Below are 14,745 nucleotides of genomic sequence, written 5' to 3'. Positions count from 1 at the left end.
GTTACCGAACTCACCTACTCATGATGTCAGGGACCAACTGCATTCCATCTTCAAGTGGCTGGATAGATCTCAAAGATATGGGAAAGTAGCATATTGCTTGCATTCTCAGAATGCCTGCTTCTGCCATATTATAATTCTTTCCTTAAAACACACCTACGTCTTCAAGCAGAGTTCCCTCTCACCAAATGACTCATGAAGAAACAATTACAGCCTGGCTTACAATAGCTGGCCCCAGCTATTGTAAGTGAGCTACTATAGGATTATAACTCCATTCAGAGGTGGCCCTAGCAGGCAGAACTTCAATCACTGTCTATGTTATCAGCAGAAAGATGGTCTCAGGTAAGAAGTTACATTGATTCATGGGCTATAGCTAATGGTACAACAAGATAGGGACTTGCAAGCAACAAGAGCTTGGAAGAGTTCTACAGAACTGGTATTAGGAGTCCGGAAAAGCAGTATGTGACTGGACTTCTCCAAAATGGGCCTATAATCTCAAAAAAAATTTTTTTTGCATGTGAATGCAAACCCAAAGGCCCCAAGACAGAGGAGGCTCTTAAATGTGCAGACTAAATAATCTACTCTGTGGATGTCAATCAGCCTTTTCTCTAGTTGCACCAGTATAGGCTTAACAGGCTCAGGAACAAAACGGCCATGGTGGCAGAAGAGTGCCCAGATCCAATAGCATAGACTTTTCCTTCTTGGGGTGATCTGGCTACTGCTGAGTAGTTCATTTGCCAGAAGCAGAGCAGTAACCAACGTTAAGCCCTCAATATGGTATCATGTTCCAGCAGGATCAACCAACTATCTAGTGTCAGGTTAAGAAGTATCCTGGATCCTTTCCATCCAAGAGTTGTCCTCACTGAAATCCCTTGCTTATAAGTTCCCAAGTAGACCATACCTGTGCCAGCATCTTAGCTGTAGCATGTTTCCTTACAGCCTGAGCTTGAATTCTAGCCCACCTGGCGATTCTATGAGCTACCTGCTACTCTTATAATCAATTCCTTTTCTGCTTAACCAGTCTGGGTACCCTAAGATGGAAAGGACATGAAAAAAAAAAAAAACACACCTTAGAACACAAGGAAAGGAGGCTCCTTCTTCAGAGTTAAAAGAATTAAGAGCTATATAAAATCAATGAAAGAATGACCAGGGCAAAATAATATTAAAATAAGTCTAAAAGTATTTTTTGGAAATGAGTAAACAAGGGCAAAAAAGTAATCTAAGAAAATAAGCCTTTGTCAAAAAGTAGAACTGAAAGTACAATGACAAAAACAGATAGGTTGTTTTACATTCCCTCCACTAGAATATAAATTCTGTGAGGGCATATAGGTCTGTTTGTGCATTACCGTATGTCGAGTATCTGAACAGTGCTTCAAATATTTATTTATTTAGGCATTCAAATATTTGTTGAATGAATAAACACCAGCTAGTCTCAGTGAAATATACAGGGAAAGGACCAGCTAGCTTCTGATGCTATAATAATATGATAATGAAAGGAACCATAATATGGGCCTGGGGTTGGTGGCGCTGTAAGATCCTGAAGGGAAAGTCTGGGCTAGAATTTTAATTGAGAGGGGTCAAAAGAAGGAACTATTTGGTTTCTTAAAAATATATAAAGCATAACCTAAGCAGAGTGGTCCTGTGGCAGTATCTTGGCAGTGCCTTGCTTCCCTGAGTACTGAAAATATGGGATACATAAACGTTTGTCACTTTTCTGAAGCATGAATCAGAATCCCACTGGTACATGGAAGCAAGCCACATCACCAGTGAACAAGACCAAGTGACTCCAAAGCATCTGATCCTAAGCTCAGGATTTGTGCTTTCTACTCATGGTGACATACACAGTAACTCCCATGCAGTGAGAAAAGCTATATTTCTTGCTGTAAATTGACACCAAAAACAAAGTCGATTTACAGTGATGGTGATTAAAACTGAGTGAAGGAAATTTAAAATGTCATTGAAAAAAAGTGATGAACCTGGGGCCAGGCGCGGTGGCTCACGCCTGTAATCCCAGCACTTTGGGAGGCCGAGGTGGGTGGATCATGAGGTCAGGAGATTGAGACCATCCTGGCTAACACGGTTAAACCCCGTCTCTACTAAAAAAATACAAAAAAAATTAGCCGGGCTTGGTGCCGGGCGCCTGTAGTCCCAGCTACTCGGGAGGCTGAGGCAGGAGAATGGCGTGAACCCAGGAGAGGGAGCTTGCAGTGAGTGAGATGGCGCCACTGCACTCCAGCCTGGGTGACAGAGCGAGACTCTGTCTCAAAAAAAAAAAAAAAAAAAAAAAAAGTGATGAACCTTAGCAAAACAACAGGCTCACTAAAGTCTAAAGGGGCCCTTAAATGTTTTCAGTTAGACTTCACTGGGCAAATACTGTTTAAGTGGTTACAAAAGTCTTGAGTAAATTCTTTGAGAATGTCAATGGACTACTGTATAGGAAAGTGGTGCAAATTTTGCTACCTATTTTCACAAATGTGATCAATCTCAGGCAAGTCAGCTTCTTTAAAAAATGTAAAGTGGAGCCTGGAATACAAGAGAACAAAAAGCAGGAATTTACATTATTTCCATAATGGAAAACTTGTTATTTTTAAACTATTTCTTGTGAGGGACCATTAGAAAATTTAAATCATTTCTCCAGAAGAGAGTACCTTTGGAAATTAGACAAATGTACATATTAACTGATTGATACTACAAAGGAATGTGTCTAGAATAAATTACTTTTTTAATGTAAACCTTAGAACTTGAAAAACTGTAATTCTGGGAAAGCTACATATTCAGGTACATATTCAATAAATATGAATGAACACATGACAAATATATAACCTAGAGTAATAAAGCTTCATTATTTACATGCCACATTCTTGGGGAAAGGAAATAATCACAACAGTCTTCCCATGGAATACTAAGGAATGGACTAGGAACCTTGTGCTTATCAGCAGAGCCTCCCAGGAGAAATATCCTTTCTCTTCACATACAGGCCTGCCCTTATTCTGCAGTTTCAAAAGAAGGAGTCAAGGGACTTTCCCTGCTACTGCAATGCAACATCACGAAGGAAGGTTTCTACCTTTAAAACACAACAGTAGTCATTATACACGCAACTGGCTTGGAACACTTCTCAGTATTTATTTCATTTTATATGATTAATGTCTTACTTTCAGAATAGCTACAGTTATTTTCAGATAGTCTTTCCTGAAAAACAAACAGGTTAATCTCACTAAACATTTTCTTTATTTGTGTATGGACATACAAGGGTAGAGAATATGGAAGAAAGGTGAAAGCAGGAAGGGACTGGACTCTTCTAAAAGCAGGAAAATAAAAATGCTTAAAAGCCACTATACAACAGAAATAGATATTTTCCTAAAAAGTCTGTTTATCCAGTTTTTCTCCATTTATTTTTAACTGAATAGAGACATTCTAACAGCACATATTAACAGGTGGAAAGTTAAGTTGTTGTTTTTCTTTTGGCCCACTTCCCTTTAGACTGTTTAAAAAGGGAATGACCACTTGCTGCTCCAAACACAATACGTGACCTGGCTTTTGCCTAGACCTCAATGAAGGCAATTGAAAAAGAAAAATACAACATTCCTGTTTCCATTTTCCCTAGATCAGTCTCAGCTCTTTCTGGATGAAATCAGTCTCTCAAGGGACCTCAATCTCACAATGCTCTAGATATGAAACAAAAGGAACACAATGGAAAACCAGTAGCCATTTGTTTTTCCACTTGGGAGAGTTAGACTGTACATCCTTTTCATTACAAAGCCCTGTTACTATGCAGAATTGTAAATTAACTCTTTGTAATACAAATGATTTCAGGTTCACATAATAAAATTAGGAAAAAACTGAAGTCCCTCATTTTAAGCAATCTCTGAAACAAAACTGAAGAACCAAGATGTCCCAGTCAGATCCTTTTGGTTTGTGATAAATTTTACTTTAAAAAATTTATGTGGAAAGTAAGTAACATATAACTCAGTTAATGTATTAACATAAGAATGCACAATAATGTCCACTTATTTCATTCTATACTATCCTTAAAACATTTTCAAGTACTTTAAACCAAGGTTCAGCAAACTGTAGCCCCTGGGCCAAATATAGCCCACTGCCTGTTTTTGTAAATAAAGTTTTATTGAAACACAGCCACACTCATTTGTTGGCATATTGTCTGACTGCTTCTGTGCTACAATTTCAAAGTTGAATAGCTGTGACGGAGGCTGTATGGTCTGGAAAGTCAAAATAATTTGGTCTTTTACAGTAAAAATTTGCAATCCAAACTTCTAAACCAGTGGGTCTTGAACTTTAACACTCAAAAGAAACACCTGGGCAGCTTGTGAAACCACAGCTGCGCTCCATCTTCAGAGATCATGATTCAGTAAGTTGGGATAGGAGTCTGTGAGCTTGCATTTCCAACAAGCTCACAAGCTGCTGGTCTATGAACTAAAGTTTAAGAACCACTGCTCTAAACCATCTCATATAATCACAGATTAAAAATGACCATAAATGCTTAAATTCTATAAAACAGGCTAGCTGTTACAAAATGAAAACTAGGAACAAAAAAGGAGTGAGATAGATCTTTTGACTTATACGGAATTCTCAGTGACTAAGAGAGTACAATTCATTGCCATAGCCATCAGGCAATTTTTCAGCCCCTCATCCTAACACTAATTCACAGTGAATCCTGGAAATTCAATAGGAACCAGCAGAAACTAAAGGTAATCGGGTTGGAGGTGTAAAACCCAATCTGATCTTTAGAGAAGCTATAAAACACATTTTTAGTAAAAGCCAAGTTACAAGCAGCTATAATTTAGTACTCAACTGGAATATACACTTAAGGACTAAAGTACAATGTTTGAAAAAAAAAAACTGACTCATATAGCTTATAATCCAACGGTCCGATCAAAAGTTGAATTCCTTTACTTCATATAAATAACTAGAAATGGTTAAAAATCAAATTCTTTAAGCAAATTCTAATGAATATGTGTAGAGCTAATGTGGGAAACAAAATAGAGGATGTCAACTGATATATTTCATTACAGCTAGGCTCAGACAGAATGAAAAAGAATGATACGTAAACCACCTAAAAATATTAGTATGTCTTTGACTTGGACACTGTAGATGATAGAAGTGGAATGTAAAGATTTGGAGGGAAAATTCCCTTTGCTACCTTATTGGGACATAAAATCCTACCTTTTTCTTTATTTAGCTTTTATGTAGCCTCTACCATGCTCAGAGGCATTGTACTTAGTATTAGGGATACAGATGAAAAAAAAAAACACCATCCCTACCTTCAACAAACTCTCAATCTAGAGACATGTAGATTCACTGTAAAATAGCATAAGAACAACTGTACATTATAAGTACTGTAAGGGTGTAGAGTGGGGTGATTAAATTTGCTCAGGAGAAAGGTGAAAGAAGGGTTCGCTAAAAACAGTTATTGCTTTAACTGAGAACTGAAGGAATTGAGCAGGTGAAGAAAGGTAGGTAGACAGACGGCTCACCAGAGGATAGAGTGTGTGTAAAGATACAGAGGTGATGGACAGTAATATGGATTTGAATTCTCCAAATAGGTCAGTTGGCTGAAGCAGAGTGTGCAATGTGGGAAGGTACAAGATGAGAGACTGGACAAGCAGCCAGGGTCCCACATGAAGGGCCTGGAGTGCTCTAGAATCAGGTCTTTTTTCCCCCAGCTTTAGGGAAAATGATGAAGGATTTTAACCCTAAAGTGGACTGCACAAATTTGAATTATAATAAAATCATTGTGGCACCACTAGGGAGACTGAAGATTAGGGAGTTAACTTTTGCTTTGTTTTTGTTGTTTTCATTTTGTTTTGTTGAGTTGAAGTCTCACTCTGTTGCCCAGACTGGAGTGCAGTGGAACGATCATAGCTCACTGCAGCCTCCAACTCTTGGGCTTAAGTGATCCTCCCACCTCAGCCTCCAGAGTAGATGGGACTACAGGTGTGCGCCACAGAGATTTTATTTTTGGTCTAACAAGACTTTGTATTCAAGGCACTTGTAAGAAGGAAAAAGAGAGACAGAGCTAAACAGAGGTGAAACAATCACCCAGTTTAATTTTTATCTAAATGAAGTTTGCAAATAAGTAGCAAAGTCTGAAATTTACACATTGCATTCTAAATCATAAGAAATATTATCTTGTTTATCCAATCAGACAAGGGCCTAAAAAAAAACCAGTTAAAGATGACATTATGGTCCATGTAGACAGAGAAGACTATCAGATTAGAGTGCTCAAAGGGACAAATCGCAGCTTTTCTGGGTTTCAGTTTCTTCATCTGTATAATGAAGGGTTCAGGGGTTCTTTACCTGAGCTATATTTCAATATAATTTGTTTTCTTTGTAATCCTACCCATTTTATTTATTTAAATATTAAAACTTCTCTTGAGAAGGGGTTAATGGCATAAAAAAGGTTAAGAAGCTCTATATGATCTTTAGGGTCACTTACAACTCTCAACTTATAGGATTTTGGACATTCAAATACAGGAACTAAAAGAGAATACTACTGTATAAGGATAGATAGGAAAGGGGCAGTAGGAAAAACACAATAGTATACACTAAGAAATTACATATAGGGATTAAAAGTCTGACCCAGGTTGACATTATTTTTGCCTTTTCATTTCTCTTTCCTTTCTTCTATAGACTTAGGTTAATACTGGTATTGTGACTGCTTGATGGCTCTCTTCTTTTGTATCCTTAAATTTACTGAAGTATGATTTATAGCAAAAAAAAAAACTTCATTAGTAAAGGCTATGAGAAAGGTTAGTTATAAGTGGAAAATTATATAATGAAGAGATTGGTAGTATTAGCAATCATATAAAAGAGGTAAGAACAAAAAGCCTTCTTGATAATATCCAGGCACAAAACTACTTGGGAAAGAAGCTAGGTAAATTAAAAAGTAATTTTTTTGAAAGTAAAAAAAAATTGGTTTTAAAAAGACATGCAGAACAAAGCTAGTTGCTACCATCTTATAATTACAGGCATTTAATAGCAGGGATGCATCTCTCTTGAGTCTAGGCGATATGAATTTATAAGGTCACTGTTAGCATTCAAACTTAAAATGGTCAGCCAGGTGCAGTAGCTCGCGCCTGTAATCCTAGCACTTTGGGATGCTGAGGCAGGACGGATCACTTGAGCCTAGGAGTTTGAGACCAGCCTGGGCAACATAGTAAGACCCCATCTCTAAAAGAAAAAACAAAAACCTTAAAATGTATGTAGTTACCACATACAAAGGAAATTAGATTTAAAAAATTTAGGAACACTATTAAAACATGAACACTACAAAACATATTATCATCAGCAAAAAAGTGAATGAATGATGTAATTATTGCTTCACAGTGTTCTCACTATATACTTCATATTGAATCAGATTGAACCATCAAAATGGTTCTGATTAATGAAAGTCTCAGTGCATCATTTGTTCAGTTCAAAAGGACATCTAGCATCAGTTTGAAAAAAACCACTGAAAGATAACAATAATATAATCTGTACTATCCTTTTAAATAACATCTACTTAGTATTTATAAGCTTTCCTATTCCAGACATGAGTCCACAATGAGGCAGTCAGACAACTATTCAACTGAACAACAATAGAAAACTTTCAAAGCTGCAAAATCAAATCTAATCAATTTTAAAAATAGTATATATATTAAATTTGTAGGGATTTCCTCTCTTAGCAACAATCTGAGGGAAAAAAGCCTTTACTATTCTGTTTTTCTGGAGAAAAACTACAAAAACAATGCATGAGTCTAGTTTCCTTCAGGAGACTTAACAACCTAACAAATCTGTATGGGAAGGCAGGTTCCTGTCTGTACAGGTAGCTTTCTTCTCACACTCCCTAGTAATTTGCATATCTCTAAACCAGAGACAGGTAACTAAGGCACCTAAGGCAATCTTTAGTGTCACTGTACTCCTCCCAAGTGGTTTCTTTTAACAAGTATCTTATAAAGAACATATAAGTGCTATGCTTAGAAAACAAAGTCACTTTTTAGTGACTTTGCGATAGCCTTAAAATACAGTCTACAGCAACAAAATATTCTGATTATTTATTTCAGAAAAACTATACCAGGTGAATATTACAACTACTTATAAAAACTTGTAAATTTCTTCAGTTTTAGTCCAGGCAATAACTATTACATGTTCAGTGAATTAGAAAAATATTCAGAATTCGCATTTCTAGAAGAACTATCATACTTGATTCAGGAAAGCAAAATATTTTCTAGGTACAAGGTATTTAGAAATCATGTGTAACCATACTTCATTATATAAAATGAACCCTATTTAAACGAATCTACTAAATAGGGCCGCAAAAGTACACAAAACATAAGTCAGTAGAGGGATTTAATTTTCAAAAGGACTTTTCAAAACACAACTTGTACACAACTTGAAGAAATCGGCTGTTTAAAAATAGACTTATTTTTACTAGTTTATTCTAGAACAGAGCATAAACTACTATTCAATAAAGGTATGAAGCACTACTCACCTCCATTTCCACCGCGGCAATACTCTGGTCATAATGACCCATTAGATTAGGGAAAAACGTCATGTTGTAGGCCATTTTCATACATCTGGGAACAGTAATTGGTTCACAGGTGAAGAGACTGTGCCCTCTTACGAGGGGTAGAAAAATACACGTCAACAAAAATGTAAACATTTCCATTTTCTTCAAATTCCTGATTTTACCACATGGCTTGGATGAATCACTCTTTGCATCCTCAGAAGATCCCCATCCAAAGATAAAATGTTCAAATTCCTCATTTCACTATTTTACTCATTTTCAGGCTTTCCTAAAAATGAGTCCTGGGTCAATTACTGTAAAAACAAAAGGAGGGTGTATCAGCAACATTTGTCATAAACTCAAATGTGGAGTCAAAGTGCAGAGTTAAGATTTTCACCCCAGGTAACAAACACTGGAAAAACAACGGAAAATTCTGTCCTAATGAGATACTCTTCCACCTGCCTTAGCATGGAATATATCATTTGCTAAGGAAGCTGCACCTCTAGGAAACCGATGCTAGGAGGTTGGTGCTGTATGGAAGACAGGGTTAAAAAGAGGGAATGGCAAGAGTAAGATGGAGGAAAAAAGGAAAGCTGGTGATTCGGAGTAAATTATAAAGGATTAATATAAGCATACAATCTAAGGGCCCCTGTTGGAAAGCTTATTAAGTACAAGAAAACTAAGGCCCTGGGAAATTCCTTAAGACCCAAAGAGTTCTTAAACTTGTAAAAGACTCTAAAGAGTCAGTTTTTGTGGCAGTCTTCTGGGTATGTAGTTTTCTCGCTTTTCGTAAGGCCAACTAGAGGGAGACTTTTAGGATTCCTCCAGTGGAGGAGCAACATTGCAGTTTTCACTGGCTAGGAGGGTGTAGTGCTGCCGTCGAAAGGAAAGTGCGCAAATCTGTCCCGGGGGAAGGGCGAAGGCAGTCCCCTTGCGGGAGGAAGGCTGTAGGCCCCGGATTACGAATTACCCGCGCCCCAACACACACTGATGCCCGGTCTGCCAGCGCCCCACACCCGGGCACCTGCCCCAGGCCTAGAGCCAGACAGCAGCGTTCCTGGCCTGCGCGGCGCCGCGGGGCCCCGGCATCGCCTTTCAGAGCCGGTTCCCGCTTCCGAGGAAACTCAGGTGCGGGCCGTCCCGCCGTTGCCTCCCCAGCACCTGCGGCTCCCGGCGCGCCTCATCCCAGCCGCGGCCCCTCGCCCCTCGAGGCCCTCCCCGCTTCCCCCGGCACCCGCCCGGCCCCTGCCCAGTCCCAGCCGTGGAAGCCTCACCTCGGGGGGCGGTCGAAGGCCGTTGTCCCTTCCCGTCTCCGTCTAACCCACCGTTCCCCCCAGGGACCTGAGACGGCTCCGGGGTTGCGTCCGGGACTGGAGCTGCCTCGAGAGCCGCACGGGGAGCGAGAGCTGAGCGATCCCGCGAGACTGCGCCGCCAGGTCGGGCGGGCAGGTCCGGGCTCGCGGCGGCGGCGGCGGCGGTGGGACTGGCCCTGCGCCCGGGCACCGCCTGCGCTGCGCCGCGCGGCCTCACTCCGCGGCCCGCCAGGACCCGGCCCCGGTGAACGGGCTCGGGGTGCCGAGGTCCGGCTGCGGGGCCGGGAAGCCACCTCCACCTTGCCGTCTGTTACGACCCCCGAGGCGCAAGGCTGAGCCCCATCTCGCTATCCGGGTCCGGAGGGGTTCACCTTAGAAGGATTTTTTGAAGCTCTTGGCGCTGGCTCTAAAAGAACCCACTTCCTTGCGGATTTCAGGAGTCAAGAATCCTTAAACGGAGCCAATTTGCTTTGTAAAGCCAATTGCCCAAGTGACTTGAGTTCGAAAGGAGATACTTCCTGGACAACTGCTATAAAAACAACAACAAATACTTTTATTAATTCGGGGAGCCTGGTCACCAACTGGATGCTCAGGTAGCAGTGGGATTCCAGCCCTGGCGGGTCCCACAGTTTTATTGATACAAACCCCAATAGGAAGTTGAACTGCTGTAGAAATCAACCTAGTTTGGGGTACCAACTCTGTCATAGATATTAGATAAATTACCCTAATCTTTAAGGGGCATAGTTTCCTCACAATACAGGAATGACAATAGTTGTAATGATGGTTAACGTTAATTGAGCACTGGCTGTAAGTCAAATAGTGCCAAGTTCGTTACAAGTGTTTACACCTAACCTGTAAGGCCCTCCTATGAAACAGACAGAATAGTATGAGAAGCAAATGAACTTGTAGAAGTACTTTGAAAAATGCAAAGTAACTTGTAGATGGAGGCTATTCTTGTCAGATAAATCATCCTGTTGCAGAAAAGGAATGTCATATTTCCATACCTAGAAGGACAACCCTGAACAACCAGAGTAAGAGTTTTGGAATCTGTGAGGAAAGACGAATTTGGAGTGGGGAATTCCTCCCCAGTTTTATCAAAAGCTTACTGATGTTGGGAGACAGGTAGTGATGAAGAAATATTAACATCATTAAGAGCTGGATAGTTGATGTATTGCAGAATAAATTTCTATGTAGGAAGAATATTTTCCCCTAAATTTCTAATTTTCTACATTGGAAGACTATTTCTCTCCAGTTTCTACGAACTTAATGAGATCTTTTTGTGATCAGGCTCTAGTGACTACCAGGCAGTGAAGTATCACTAAAAGTATCATTTAAAAACGATACTTTTTAAAATATCGTTTGAAAACGATACTTTTAAAGTATCATTTGAAAACGATAGTTTTGAAATTCAAGTGAATACTTGTTCCATGATTTGGAAGGAAAAATTGTAGTAAGTTGATTTATACAGAAGTAAAGCCTGTTTTATTTTTCATTGTATTTAATTATATAGTGAGCAGTGATGAACTAGAATGATTTTTTTTTTTTGGTCAGGATGCATTTGGAATACTTAGGCAATCATCTATATCATCGCTTGTCTTTCACTGTACAATTTCATCCCAATGGTACGAGATTAAGAACACAAACTTTGGAGTTCAAAATCCCTGGGTTCAAAACCTAGCTCCAGCATTTACTTGCTGTGTGAACTTGAGCAAATTATTCAGATCCTCTTTAGTTTCTTCATCTGTAAATATGGAACTATCTGACAGTTTTCCTCATTTTCCTTCTCTTTCTCTTTGCATTGTTCCTCTGGGCTGATGCTAGGGGACAGTGGTGACCAAAAGTAGAAGAAACAGACTTTTACTTTTAAAGGCTAATTTTGCAAGGTACAGAATTATAGGTTGGTAGTTTTTTTCTCTGAACACTTTTACTCCACCTCTCTTCTTGTCTACATGGTTTCTGAGAAGTTGGATGTCGTTCTTTATTTTTGTTCCTCTATAGGTAAGCTCCTCATCATTAAGTATGTTGTTACCTTAGGGTTTTTGTAGATGTTCTTTAGCAAGTGAGAAAGTTCCCCCTCTGTCCCTAGTTAGCTGAAAGTTTTTATGATGAAAATGTGCTGGATTTTGTCAAATGCATTTTCTGCATCTATTGATGTGGTCATGTGATTTTTCTTCTTTAGTCTATTGGTATGGTAGATTACATGAATGAATTTTCAAATATTGGACCAGCCTTGCATACCTGGGATAAATCTTGGTTATGCTGTACAATTCTTTTTATGCATTGCTGGATTCTACTAGCTAATATTTCGTTGAGGATTTTTACATCTTTGTTCAAGAGATATATTGGTTTATAGTTTTCTTTGCTAGTAATGTTTTTGTCTGGTCTTGGTATTAGGGCAATGCTGCTAGGAAGTATTCCCCCTGCTTCTATCTTCTGGAAGAGATTTTAGATAATTGGTCTAACATTGTTGGTGACTGACATTAATTTGGGGAAATTTTCAGTCACTATTGCTTCAAATATTTCTTCTGTTCCTTTCTTTAATTCTTCTCCTGGTATTCCTGTTACACATATGTTATACTTTTGTAGTTGTTTCACAGTTCTTGGATATTGTTTCTTTTTTTTAAGTCCTTTTTCTCTTTATTTTTAAATTTTGGAAGTTTCCATTGACATATCCTCAAACTCAGAGATTCTTTTCTCAACCATGTCCAGTCTATTAATGAATCCATCAAAGGCATTCTTCATTTCTGTTATAGAATTTTATATCTCTAGCAATTCTTATTCTTCCTTAAAATTTTCATTTCTGCTTACATTAACCGTCTGTTCTTTCAAATTGTCTACGTTTACCTTTACAACCCTTAGTATATTAATCACAGTTATTTGAAGTTCCTGGTCTGATAGTTCCAACATCTGTGCCATATGTGAGTCTAGTTCTGATGATTGCTTTGCCTCTTCAAACTGTGTTTTTTGCTCTGTAGTGTGCCTTGTAATTTTTAGTTGAAAGCTGGACATGATGCACTGGGTGAAAGGCACTGGAGTAAATGGGCTTTAGTGATGCGGTGTTAAGATGTGGGAGGAGGGGAAGCATTCTATAGACCTATGATTAGATTTCAGTCTTAGTGAGCTTGTGTCCCTAGGCTGGAAACTTCACAAGTGCTTCTTAGTTTTTATCCCCCTTCTTGGGTGGGACAGGATGTCTAGAGGGGGCTGGGGTTGGATATTTCCCATCTACCAGCTTGGTTAGGCTCTGCTAAAACTGTAATAGGTTAGGCTCTGGTAGTTTCTCTTGAGGGCAGGCCTTGTTAAAAAGAACAGAATATTTTGACATATTTCAAAATGGTTCTTTTCACCTCTCCCTGTTGGATGTAGGAGGTGATTTTTCTTTGATTTTCACTGAGAGAACCTGGAAGAGCTCCTGGAGGTAAAACTTACAAAAGTGTGAGTGTGCCCTCCAAAGACTAGGCCCCCTCCCCCTTTGTGTGTGTGTGTGTGTGTGTGTTTGTGTGTGTGTGTGTCTCACTCTGTTGCCAGGCTGGAGTGCAGTGGCGTGATCTTGGCTCACTGCAACCTCCGCCTCCTGGGTTCAAATGGTTCTCCCACCTCACCCTCCCGAGTAGCTGGGATTATAGGTGCACACCACCATGCCCAGCTAATTTTTGTATTTTTAGTAGAGACGGGGTTTCACCATATTGGCCAGGATGGTCTCTGTCTCCTGACCTCGTGATCTCCCTGCCTAGGCCTCCCAAAGTGCTGGGATTACAGGCGTGAGCCACCGAGCCCAGCTGACCCCCTGGAGTTTTAAACTCTTAGTCTTGACCACCCTGAGCCTCTAGCAATTCATCAGTTACAGTTCTGGTCTTCCTACCCTGTACTCATGCCCCTGGAGGTTTCTGCCGGCGGGTTTCTGCTCTAGTAAATTGTGATTCTGTGTATCTGCCTGTTTGTCTCTCCAACTTTGGGGGCAGTGGCTTGCTCTGTGTCCTCACTTCTCTGCTAGATCTAGGAAGAGTTGTTGATTTTCAGTTTGTTCAACTTTCTACTTTTTGTCAGGACAAAGTAACAGCTAAGCTCCTTACATGCCACACTACAAACCTTAATTTCTCATTTTTAAAAATAGGTATGACTTTAAGAATTTTATTGATAATTCCAGTTGCTACTGCCTTAGCAGAGCAAAGTTTTTCCAAGTTAAAATCGAGTTGAAAAATCCCAAGAGCTGCAATAATTCAGAAAAGTTATGTAATTTGGCATTAGTATTCATAGAAGACTGACTATATGAAAATTTTTATTATGACAATATAATTAAGGGATTTTGCTAAAATGAAGGGAAGAAAGTAAATTTCACAGGGGTAAATATGTAACTTGTAAACTGTGTAAGTTTTTATTTAATTACTTACCCAAACATCTCCAGCCTATCACCAGACTATGCAAACACGTGCCATAATAATTGAATTTATCTACTTTTGATATTTTGCCTACTCATTAAAACATAGCTTTACACATTAAAAACATTTCTGTCTTTATAAAGGTACATTTTTTCAAGGTAGGAGGATAGAACATATTTCAAGTAGCAGTTTGTTCGTTTGATATATGAATTTTAGCTATGTAGACATATAGCATGGTGTCCTCCTTTGTACTCCTGCCTGGGCCCTGTACACATACTGGGGGATAGGCCGGCTTGTGGCCACTGACCTGATACTGAGACATTAGCAGTTTGAGGAACAAACAGCAGTAGAGGGACCCCAGCTGGAGGAGGCTGGGCTGAGCAGAGGCATAGAAGAGTACAGAAGCAAAGAGGAACTTGGGAGGAAGCAGTTAGAACTTCCAGTGGTATGAACCCCTTCCGTCATGAAGTTCTCTCCCTAATACTTCTTTCCCTAACCCTTGAAAGCTCTACCATGGCTTCACTCCCTCCATGTAACATTGTGAATTTGATCA

General features: G+C 39.5%; 1 protein-coding gene and 1 long non-coding RNA gene across 3 annotated transcripts in view; one reads left to right on the top strand and one right to left on the bottom strand.

Annotated features, from left to right (window-relative positions):
• Window positions 1–10,028, bottom strand: part of FZD6 (frizzled class receptor 6) — a 34,248-nt gene extending 24,220 nt beyond the window's left edge. The window contains exons 1-2 of the mRNA XM_003821733.4: window positions 9,775–10,028; window positions 8,486–8,814 (exon numbers count right to left, since the gene is read on the bottom strand). Coding sequence (XP_003821781.1) covers window positions 8,486–8,662 — 177 coding nt within the window. The 5' untranslated portion in view covers window positions 8,663–8,814; window positions 9,775–10,028. The remainder of the gene's footprint in view (window positions 1–8,485; window positions 8,815–9,774) is intronic.
• LOC129398636 (uncharacterized) overlaps window positions 1–14,745 on the top strand; it is a 96,626-nt gene that overhangs the window by 9,282 nt on the left and 72,599 nt on the right. The window contains exon 1 of one of the 2 annotated variants that reach the window (XR_008626464.3): window positions 10,014–10,406. The exons of the other annotated variant lie outside the window; for it this stretch is intronic. This is a non-coding gene — a long non-coding RNA (uncharacterized LOC129398636). Of the gene's footprint in view, window positions 1–10,013; window positions 10,407–14,745 lie in introns of those variants that run through there. 2 annotated transcript variants of the gene reach the window in all.

Source organism: Pan paniscus, chromosome 7 (genome assembly GCF_029289425.2).
Source record: "Pan paniscus chromosome 7, NHGRI_mPanPan1-v2.0_pri, whole genome shotgun sequence".
Lineage (NCBI taxonomy): Eukaryota > Metazoa > Chordata > Mammalia > Primates > Hominidae > Pan > Pan paniscus.
Note: the sequence above shows the minus strand (reverse complement) of the source record. Positions and strands in the feature narration are given on the sequence as shown.